Raw genomic sequence first — 11,856 nt, 5'->3', positions numbered from 1 at the left:
GGAGAAAAAAATCAGAAAACTGGCATTTAAATTTCTATTGGCGTTTTGCAGTTTGCAATCCAAACAAAATTGACAGCATCAAAAGGCGGCAAACAGAGATCGACAGACTGAGTGTGAGAGAGAGAGGGAGAGACGAGGTAAACAAACACCAGCAACAACAACAGTTTCGACACCAAAGTTTAGTTGAACAATCTGTTGTTGGGTTCGAATTCCAGCATCAACATTGCCATCACCATCGACATCGCCATCGTCATCGTCATTGCCAACGGCAGTCTCATTGATGAATGCTGATTTGGTTGCGAGCCCTTTGCGGAGGTAAACAGAGTGCCAACAAAATGCTACACGAAATGTACAAAATGAACGAAATGTGCTCGAAATTTACGCGAAATGTTCACAAAAATGCTCTCTTAAATTTACTGCAAGGCCTGAGCCCTTTTCCATGTCCTTTCATTCCATGTTAAAGGGCTTCATTAAAGGGGAAACTGTAAAAAAAAGAAATCGTACGTGTTGCCATTTAAATTTGTCAGTCCCCAAAGCAGCGTCAAAGCAGGCACCGCATTCGTTTTTAGATTTTTAGCAATTTATTGGTACAACTGGGGTATGTTAGACTAGGGAGGAGGGGAGCTTAGCTTAAGCTACAGTAGTACAAATACATAAAACAAAAGTTCTAGATTACAAAGTAGAAAACACATCTACATTATGAAAACTTTTTGATCTTCGAGATAATTTCTTGACCCACAAATTGCAGATTGAAAAATTCTCAAAATAAGAATTAATGCTTCAATAATCTTTTTGAGATTAAAAACTCTTTTTTTTTAGATCGAAAAGCACTCCAATTCCAGAATTTTTTTCGTGTTTCATTTTCATCTATATTTTAACGGCCTAAATCAAAGAACATTTCATCTTGATTTTAGATGTTGTTGTATGTGTTTAATTTTGATTATTTGGCTTTGTTGAATTAGGAATTTACTCCGGAATGTCAAGAATATTATATAGATTTAATGTAAAATTTGTATCCCGATTTAAAAATCCTTCTTGGATTAATTTTGACACTCTATTAGAATGATTTATGAATTTATTTTTAGCACTAATGAAACACTTAATGTTGTACATTCCATCTAAAAGATCAAATAATTATTTCCTAGTATACTTTTTCAAAAGATAAACTGTAATTTCAATACAATATTTGAACTATTGATCCTTTTCTTTCTAATAACTTAGCTTTATTATGTCTATATTCGATAATTATTATAAGCGTAGCAAATTTAAGGGCTTAACTTTAAACAATTTACTTAAAAATTATTAATTTTAAGAATTTTAATTATTTTTCATTCGTGAACGATCGGACGACAATATTATCGATGCTTATTAATCCGGTAATCTTAAACGAAATTTTAATTCTGATTTAGATCATCAAATACGTTGAGAACTTCTGTTAATTATTGGTTCTTTTATATCAAGCTTAAGCTTTCTTGATTAAGCTTCTAAGCTCAGACTTTTGAGCCCTATCTTCTAAGCTCTATTTCTGAGTTCAAACAGATAGAAGTTACGCAGCTCCGTAGTTTTATTAGAGATTAGAGTTGTCTAAGGTGTTTAATCTGGTTATCATTACATTCTGCAACCATATTACATGCAAAATAGAATCTATAAGCTTCTTCTAACTCTTTTAGGGTATCCCTAGAGCTGCATGGTTGCGCTTAGCTCTGCCACACTTGAGCTTAAAGTGGGAGCACTTTTTAATGAAGTTGTCGGTGCAATGCTGAAGGACACTTGGAAGATAAATCACTGGGTCAGGATAGAGGTCGTGTGGTTTACCATGAATCATACCAGCCAAGTGGCAAGGCTACCAAGCAGGAGGGGAAAGAGCCAGAGAGCAGTAGGCATCGATTGTGCTGGGTCAGCAATTAAAAGCACATAATTCATGCATCAAATACAACAACCACAAGCTGTAACTGTGGTAAAAAAAAAACCGGGGAAGGGGGAGAATTTGGCTTTTTAAAGGTTTAAGCTGGTTGAGGAAACGTAGGAAGCGGCAGCATAATTAAATTGTAGAACTAATTGGGCTAGAGCTGCCAGCTGATGATGGAACAGCCACAGCCAGAGCTGACGTCTCTTTAATTATACGCAAAAGAACACGAGAACACGGAAGAAAATGTTGCGTCCCAGTGCGGCGAATGAGGGAAAATTTCATTTCTACAGCGAAAATAGCCAGGGAAAAAGGCCCCCGAAAAACTAGAAATAGCATACAGAGAGAGAGAGAGAAACGAAATGAAGGTGGAAAGCAACGTGTAGCGACAGCTGCGACAATGACACATGATTATCAGGCAACAACATGGCTGTTATTGTAGTTTGCCTGACCTGCAGTGGCCTCTCCCTCAATTCCAAAAGCCAGGCCACTCTCTCTCTCTTGCTCGCTGGTACCTGGCAGCTGTGGCAAAACATATTATAACATATAGCTGGGCATTAGGTAGAAGCTTGGCCAGGACACGACGACGACGAGGACGTCGTTGTTCTTGTTGTTGCTGTTGCCTGTGGCCAATGGGCATGTCTTGCTGCTGCTGCTGTTGCTGCTGTTGTTGCTGTCGCTGGTACGACACGAGCCATTATGCATGCGTATGATTAATGAGATCATGTTTCTGTTGATGTGCTCAGACCATACAATATATAAACGTACGTACGTACAAACGAGATATGTTAGGTGGTAGCTGAGGCGGCTAATAGCCTTTTGAGCCAGCACAACAACAGACATGACACTGCCTGGCGGATAAGGCCCCCAAACAATATTGTTAACTGTCCGTAATCCGTAATCAAACATTTCAATATCTCTCCCACTCCCACTCCCATTCACCCTCACACTCGATATCTGTATATCTACGCTTGACAAAGTCACTCGAGAGAGGCGAAAACCCAGCGGGTTAGAATGTAAATGCAACGCATTTGGCATTGCCACAGCAACCACAATTGTTGTGCGAGAGTTGTGTATATATGTGTGTGTGTGTACGTTTGTTGGAGTGTTAAAGTGTCTGTGTGTGTGTCGAGCGAACATTTTGGACGCAAATCCACTTCAATTTGGTTTCGTTGGCCTTGCGACCGCATCACAAATTCATGACTCTTTGCCCAAAAATGCAGCCGTCACTCACACACTCGCACACTCACACACACACTCACACTAACACACACTAACACTCACACTTGCACACGGATTGGGGTTAGCCATCAATCAAGTGCAGAGGAGCCAAAGGGGCAACATAGGGCAAGGGCATAAGGACAGCGTATTCACTAAAATCGCTTGAAAAATGTTAAAACCCAAAAAATCGTCACACCAACAAACAAGTAAGAAAGTTACTGTCGAGAGTGCTCGACTGTAAGATACCAGCTACGCTATTGTGAATAAAAGGAAAAGAGTGCAGTATTAATTTGAAAATATACCGAATTAGTATACCGCAAAAATACTATAAATACTATAGAGTGCAAAATATACCAGATTGTCAGCCAAGGCAACTAAGATCCGAGTCCATCAAAAAATATTCTGATTGCTACATTCGGTATATCAATATACTATTAAATTGAAAATATGCCATACCGTACAAAATTGTCAGTCAGGAATCTTTAATTCTACACCGTAGTTATTATTGTCTGTACTAAAATTCACGACTGTAGCCTCAAAATTACGATTTTTTGCGATTTTTGTTGATGTAAAGAGGCAGAAGTAGGCGTGGACACAATTTGAAACAAACTTGATTTGCGTGCATCATAACAAATGCCGTCAAAAAAAATTATTGCTCTATCTCTTATAGTCTCTGAGATCCAGTGTTTCATACGGACAGACGGACAGACAGACGGACAGACAAACCAAGAATATATATATTTTATGGAGTCGGAGATGTCTTTTTCTTCCTGATACATCAATTTACTGCAGGCACAAAGATATAATACCCTTCTACCCTATGGGTAGCGGGTATTAATACTGTGCACCACGTGGCGTATGCGTGTTATTCAGAGTCATCTAACCTCATCGCAATCGAGCGACAACCGCTTATAATTATCCGCGTAACATTTTAATAATTTTAATTTATTTTTAATTAACTAGCCACGAGAACATTTGACAATTTGGTTTTACAAAATTGACGCTTTGAACTCTCTTGTGTCGCGAGAATTTTGTGGCTGAAATCGTTGTCAGTCCGCGCGACGGGAGCTTAGCCCTTTGTTTCACAGGCAGTTCGCCAGTCGCGAGTTTGCCGCTCAGCTGCATAACACAATGCTTGTACACACACATTTTAATTTATTGCCAGGGCTGTCTGTTTTTGGGGTTGTGCTGACAGGCGATTTAGATTGATTGTCGCTGGGCCGAGCGAGAGAGATTAATTAATAAACGCAGTCGTCAATGCAAAAACTAATTTATAATTGTTTTTTTCCGCCGCTGCTTTGTGTTGCACGCTGCAAATTGGCCAAGACACGCCTTCGACACAGACTGGCCTTGTAATTTATATTTGACGTTGTTTTTGGCATTCATTAGGCTGTCGCTGTCGCTGTTTGCTGTTTGTTGTTTGCTGTTTGCTTCTTGCTGCTTTCAAAGGTGTCGCGAACGCGTCAAGCAATTCTCGAAATTAATTTCATTTCATTGCGCATTTGTTTTGACATCCCTTGAGGGAGCTGAAGCTTAGCTGACGCTTAAATTAAACGCCAAATATTGCTAAATCGCGTTCAAGGACAAAAATTAATTAACAATACCCCGGCGTCATAGTCTCAGCTTCAATAACTTCGTTCGCATCACATCTCAATGGCTGGCTGCCATTGGTGGCGGAGCGGCCGACGGTGCGTATGATTAATATGGTCAGGCATTTAAGTGACCTCCCGGCGCACGTGTTTGGCATTTCTGTGTGCGGGGCGTTCCATTGCCCTTTTTACAGTTTTAAATTCAACACTGCCACGCCCACCAACGCCTACAGCCGGCCTACGCACTTTTCATTCAAGTCCCGCTCCCTTCCCTTCGTCTTTTGTGTGCTCTCCCCCACACATAAATCTCTCAAGTGTCACATAAAATTTCCGCACATGTACGGAATCAAAATGAAAAGCAACAACAAAAAGAGTGTAAAAAATAAAATTGCGACAGGCTTTTTGAAAACAACGAATAGCGAAATACAGTAAAATAAAGAACCTATTAGTTGAGTGTTGATAAAAACTTTATAATTTATAATTTATTCATTTTAAATTGAAACTTTATTCAATGAATAACTAATAGTAGGCACATAATTGTTAGAAAATTGATTACAATAGACTATTATAATAGTTTAACAAGCTAAGATTTAAAAAAAGAAAGAAAGAAGATTAATTTAAGTGTGATTTTTTCTTAAGACTTTATAAAGCGCCATCATTTTGATTGGAGTCTATGTTTCATAAATAGTTAATAAATAGTTGAGTTGAGAAAGAAAAAGATTGAATGTTACCAAGCATTCGTTTTTATTTGAGATTTCATTAAGTTGCATTATCTTAAATTGAAACTGCATTAAATAGTTATTAGTTCATTTATTTTTTTTTTTTTTTTTTTGTGTTTTAAGTTACCACCCGACCCATGGGCAGGGGGGAATTATTTGGCCGCTCCCTAAGCACCCGACCGAGAACTGGTAGATGCCTTTATAAGGTGAAAAACGCCACGAAAAATTGATTGAAGTGCTCAATCAGAGGTCCAAATTTGCTTCTTTTATGAAATCTATGATAGTTTTAATGTGCTCGACATTTCCTTCCTTCAAGAGAGCGTGAATGTTGTTGTGTGTTCCTAGTGTTGGGTAACGTTGGCGTACAGTATCGTATTTTGAACAGCTGAGGATTGCATGTGAAGCGTTATCGATAGCTCCACAAGTATCGCACAAGTCGTCCAACGTGACATGCATTTTGAAAAGAGTGGCCTTATCGAAGCCGTTACCCACTTAATAAGCGATTGATCGTTTTTATGTCTTTTTGGTTTCATATTGAATTTATTGTTGGAAAACCAGGGTTTCTTGATTAAAGCTGGGAAGATGTCACAGAAACCTCGAGGTTTGCGAACTACGAAGGAGTTGTACTCCTCTTCCCATTCCAGTTTAATGCGTTTGTATATCTCGTTGATTGCGTCTTTGACTGACCAGTTTAGCAATGTGAAGCTGCCTTCTGTGGGTGCGTTTTTGGCTGCATTATCGGCTATTGTGTTTTGTGGGATGTTGGAGTGTCCCGGAATGTAATGAATTTCTATGGACTTTAGATGGTGATGCCGGTTTATTTTTTCAACGATGCTGGCTGCAATATGATTGTCGTGGATTGTTTTGCATAGGTTGATAATGCTATTTTTGCTGTCCGTAAGAATAGCGACTCGAGGAAGATTGTTGAATAAGGCGAAGTCAAGTGCTTTGTCAATTGCAAGGAGTTCGGCAGAGAGTGACGACAGTACTTTGTCTGTGTAATAACTAGCTATGTGCTTTGACCTCTCGTGCAAAAAGGCTGCACTCGAATGTGTTCTTGTAACAGATCCGTCCGTAAAAAATAGCTCAAAATTATTGTTTTTTAAATGTCCAATTTTTTCATTAAATAGAAGGAGAATACTAGAATTGCAAATTGATTTTTTGTTCTTTGCGGAACCTTTAAAAAAGTCAGTAAAGCCGGTCAGTTTTTTGCAATGGGTAACAGAGGATTCAATTCCCTCGATATGCTCAAGCACGTCTGCGAACTGTCTGTATGTTTTTGTGTAACTTGTGTTTATGTGGGGACTGACACATATTGTTTTCTTGCGGGGAGGTTTAAGGCAAAGACTTTAACCAGTTCCTTTGCAGTTGTGAATTTGTAGCGATAGAGTGGAGGCAATTCAGCAGCAAGATGGTAAATTATTGGGACGGGTGTGCACTTTATGAGTCCCAGCGCTTTTCTTAACTGGCAATTTGCGTGGCTTTGAATCTTGGACAAAGCTGATTTGCTGAGGTTGCTGAAGGAAGAGCATGCATATTCCAATTTGCTTCTCATGTATGCCTTGTAAAGAGTTAGGCTTTGTGACGGATGAATGCCGAAACGACAGCCGCTTAGGAGCCGCAGGAAAGTACACGCTTTTGATGTCTCAGAGATCGTTTGGTCAATGTGCGCTGACGAGGAGCTAGACGCTGACACGACTCTACCAAGGTATTTGATTTGGCTGACTTCTTTTATAGGCCTATTTTGATGGAAAATGGGTAGGGGTCTTCTCTGAGTGCTAAAGTGAATGACGTTGGACTTGGCTGCGTTGAAATGAAGGTCTAGGCTATTGCAAACAATTTGAAATTCATTTATCTTTTGTTGAAGTAGATCGGATGCTGAATTGAAATCTTTGTGAAAGCAAATTAAAAGAAATCGTCTGCGTATTGAAAAAGTGTGCAATTTGGGCCATTTAGATCGTGGAGTCCTGCCGTGTACAAATTAAACAGAGTTGGACTAAGGCAACTACCCTGACACACACCTTTACCAATTGTAACTTCACAATTTCCCTTGACTAGCGTCCTCCTGCGTAAAAAGCTAGCAATCCACTCGACCAAATGCCTATCAAAACCTAGTTCGTTTAGCTTACACTGGAGGATGTCTATGTTTACACAGTCAAAAGCTTTTTTTAGGTCTAGACATGCTGCTAAGACTTGATACTGCTTGGACTTCAGTGATTGAACTTTATTTATTAGATCATTGATGCACAAGGCTGTAGATCTCTGGCGGCGAAAAGCGTATGATCTTTCTGGGATTATTAAATTCGCTCGAATATGCTCCTCCATTCTTTGTTTTACTAGCCCCTCTAGTATTTTAAAAGGGACACTCAATAGGCAAATCGGTCTGTAGTTGCTTACTATTGAGGTGTCCATACCTTTCTTAGGGATGGGGACTACTCCAATCTTTCTCCAACTTTCAAGAATGACGCCCATGGACCATTTCTTGTTTAGCATCTCCAGAAAACAGCATTTCCTTCTGTGATCCAGCTTTTGGATCATTTTGTATGAAATGCCATCAAGACCTCTGGCAGAGTTGGGATTTCTAGCATTAACAAATTCATTGAAGTCCGATAAGTCGAAGGGTAGATTACGAGGGTCTGTGTCTTCTACGCCGTTGCTAACTATTTGGGGGCACATAGGTCTAGTGGTGTCTACTACGCTTTGAAGAAAGTTTTGATCCTCTTCTTCCGTCCATTTATTACCAATTCTTTTAACTTTTTTGTAGTTTTTTATATTTTTAATTTTGGCCCAAACATTTGAAGCTGAGGAAAATTCGTTCACAAATTCTTGGAAGCTGGACTTTCTGCGATTTTTGACTAGATTTTGAAAGTTTCTATCTGCTTCAAAAGCTTTCAGTGCGTCTTCTCTCTTTTTTGTGCTGTAAAACTTTTTCCTGCAAGCATTTCTTAATCTAAACAATCTGTCTACTTCTGAGTCCCACCATTTCTTTGGCTTATATCTATTTTCCGAACTAATTATAATAGTGTGCTGCTTTGTGAGTTTTTTAACACTCACGCTTAGGTCCTCTAGGCTGGTGAATTCACACTCAGCGAAGGCATCTGCGATTTTGTTATGTAAAACTTTCCTATGTGATGTTGCTGTGGGAAGATTGTCAAAGCAGATGAATATTGGGAAATGGGGGCTGTTTGTAATGCGTACATCGTGCGCTGACCATCTAATATTGCTTGCTCTTGAGTTGGTAAATGCTAGATCTAAGACGGAGGATTGGTTTACGCTACGGGAAAATGTGGGGGAACCATCATTTAGGCAAATAAAGCCCGCGTCCATGGCAGCATCTTCCACAAGTTGGCCTTTGGAGTTAGAGCTTGGGCTACCCCAGGATGTTGACTTGGCGTTTATGTCTCCCGCGACTAGAGAAGGGTTATTAAGACCTGCTGAAAATTGAAAAATACTCTGCAAACCAAGTCCAACATCCGCAGCTGAGGTGGAGGGGGAGGAATAGATACTAAAGATATTTAGATTGTGTTTCAAATTTAGCGTTTGAATTCCAACGCATTCGATTTTGGTAATGGGATTTAGTATCTTAAAGGTTATGTTGTTTCTAATGTATATTCCTACCCCTCCATATCCGTCTTCCCTAGGCTTGCAATAAAATTTGTAATCAGGTATGCTACAATCGCTGTTGTCCATAACCCAGATTTCAGAAATAATAGCTATGTCTATGTTGTTGTTGTCAAGGTACATATATAGAAGTTGTTTGTTGTTGTTGTAGGTCAGGCTTTGGATGTTGAATTGGAGGATCTTCATGATGATAGGACGTTTCCAAGAGAGAGTTGGCTAGCTATTTTATGTGCATCTATCTCTGCGTTGGCTGAATTTATAAAATCTCTAAGCTCCACGAGAAAAGCTGAGAAAAGACTGGTTGTGGTGTCCTCTCTGCACTCAGTTACAAATGCAGCAATTTTAGTGCCTAACTGACTGAGTTTCTCCTCAGCAAAGAAGTGGTTCGGGCTGGCTGCTCTCACTGGTGTAGGATTTGAAAAGGATTGGACTGGCGTACTCTGAAGTGAAGAATTTGAGGATCTGGCTGATCTAGGGTTGCCTGTTTGCTTGGGTAGCTGTGGGAAGTTCAACGCATCGAGCGGAGGGGGTGAAGCTTTCTGAAAAATGGAGGGGAATTTAGTTTTTACATCCTTTCTAGACATATTTTCGGAAGCCATTATTTTTTTAATCGAATATTCTTTTATCCTCGCCGGACAATTTGGGTCAGTCGCCACATGCTGCTCCTTGCAGTTGACGCATGAGGTTGGGCCGCAAGGCTCCTGCTTGTCATGTGCAAGGCCGCACCTGAAACATCTGGCCTTGCTCTTGCAATGTTTAGCCAGGTGGCCAAACCGGAAGCAGCAAAAACACTGGCAAAAATAAATGAACGGCTGAACAGACAGTCTAGAGTACATAAGCTTTATCTCTTTAGGAATCACTGCTCCATTAAACCACAGTTTTACTCGTCCAGTCGGGATAAGCTGTCCGTCAATTCGAGATTTTTTCATTATGCGTTCGACTTGGTCTATTGTGATGTCAGATTTAATGTTTTTTAAAATGTCGGAATCTGAAAGGTTTAAAGGGATATTGAAAATAATGCCAGCCGTGTTTACTAGGTGGCGAGGGATCTTCGGCTCGTAGCAGCCTGCAAGTAAATCGCCACAGTAAGCCAAGTTATTAGCGGCCTGCGCCGAGTTGCAAACGACTTTGCACCGTCCGTACCCCATCTTCTTAATCTCCTCTATGCCCTCTATTTCTTTTGACGACAGAAAAGCCGCCAGCTCGATGGAGTTTATGGCTCCGCTATTTCCATTTAAATTTTTTTCAAGATATACCGCGTAAGGGCCCTTGTGGTTTTCGTTGTAAGAGTATCCATTTACATTTTCTTTGCTAGTTCCGTTATCCGTGGTGATTGTTGGTGTTTTTGCCTTTTCCGTTTTATTCTGCTTTGTTGTTTTGTCCGTTATTTCTGAGCGCGTGGCTTCAGAGCTGGTCATACTTTTTTTATTGGTTTCTTTTGGAGTGTTCATTTTGTTGGATTTGCCGTCCAATTTTGAATTATTTATTTTTGAAGAAGCCGAATTGATTGCAGTGGCAGTTGTTCGCCTGGTGGCGATTCTCCCACTTGAGTTGGACGTGCTGGCCATGATCGCGCCTACAAATTCTCCTATTCCCCTTGTGCCTGTGGGCTAGAGAAAATAGTGGGAAAATAGGGGAAAAACCGCTGAAATGATCGAAATGAGCTGAAAAAGGGACCGAAAGAAAAAGCGTCCGCGCAGGATGATAGCTAAACGGAGACTGTATTATTATTAGTTCATTTAGAAACATAATTTCTTTAACACACGTCAGCATGGTGGACACATTAGCTGAGAGTTAATGGAGAAGTTTAAATTCCATAAAGTAATCCTTTTAATTGGGTTCAATTTAAATGGAATCTTTATTTAAGCAATCGTTACTAGTTTATGTGAAAGTATTATTATTACAATTATCTATTGTAGTGAGTAAATTAGCTGACAGTTAATTGAGTTGAAGTTTAAATTTATCTGAACTTAATTCTAGACTTTATAAAGTGGGCTCAGGTTAAAGAGAAAATATATATATATATATATATAATATATATATATTATATATATTTATATATATTATATATATTATATTATATATGAACGTTATTTGATAAACAAAATTCATAGAAAATACATTGCCGTAAACGATATCTTTGTAGTTGAAGAAGTAGCAACATTTATTTGCTCAAAAGTTTTTAAACTCAGATTAAAGACTTAATAAACCAAATAAAATGAATTTTAAAAGCAAAAGTACTGCATTAGCCAACTTAAACTCTCTCCATAGAAAGTGTATTTCTTTTACTAAGTATAAGCAACAAAAAAGAAGGGGAAAAGTGAGAGTGCGAGAGAAAGTGAAGCCGTTGAGATGGCGGCACTCAGAGACCATGGTGCAATAAGTCAAGTTATCAAAGTTAATAATTCTTAATGTTAGTGCATAAATAAGATGGGGGCAATGAGGGGCAGACGGCAGAGCGACAGTCAGAGAAAGCGACTGATACAAGCAGCGTCGAGGGAAAGCAGAGGGACAGCAGAGGGACAGAGGAACAGACGATATGTCACTGGCAGTGCCCATAAAAGTATGCTACATGGCAGGCAAAGCGCAGAACTTCAAATAAATACAAAGATGAATTTTTTGTAAATTTATGCAAAAAGGCAGCAAAGCAGCAAAGGCACAAAAGATGAGTGAGAGAGAGAGTGAAAAAATGAAAGAAAAAAAAACTGAACTGATGCCTAATTTGCATAAAGAAATCGGCTGGCGGCAAACGAAAACGCCGAAATATGACTGTGACTCTGGCCCTCTCGTTCGCACACAC

The 11,856-nt window shown here is 39.5% G+C and overlaps 1 protein-coding gene across 1 annotated transcript; it reads right to left on the bottom strand.

Moving 5' to 3' along the window:
• Window positions 1–9,238: 9,238 nt before the first annotated feature.
• On the bottom strand, window positions 9,239–10,771 carry LOC127565413 (uncharacterized). Its single transcript, XM_052003593.1, has one exon. It carries the CDS (start codon window positions 10,622–10,624, stop codon window positions 9,239–9,241), a length of 1,386 nt encoding a protein of 461 aa, XP_051859553.1. The 5' UTR covers window positions 10,625–10,771.
• Between the last annotated feature and the right edge of the window lie 1,085 nt (window positions 10,772–11,856).

Source organism: Drosophila albomicans, chromosome 3 (genome assembly GCF_009650485.2).
Source record: "Drosophila albomicans strain 15112-1751.03 chromosome 3, ASM965048v2, whole genome shotgun sequence".
Classification (NCBI taxonomy): domain Eukaryota; kingdom Metazoa; phylum Arthropoda; class Insecta; order Diptera; family Drosophilidae; genus Drosophila; species Drosophila albomicans.
Note: the sequence above shows the minus strand (reverse complement) of the source record. Positions and strands in the feature narration are given on the sequence as shown.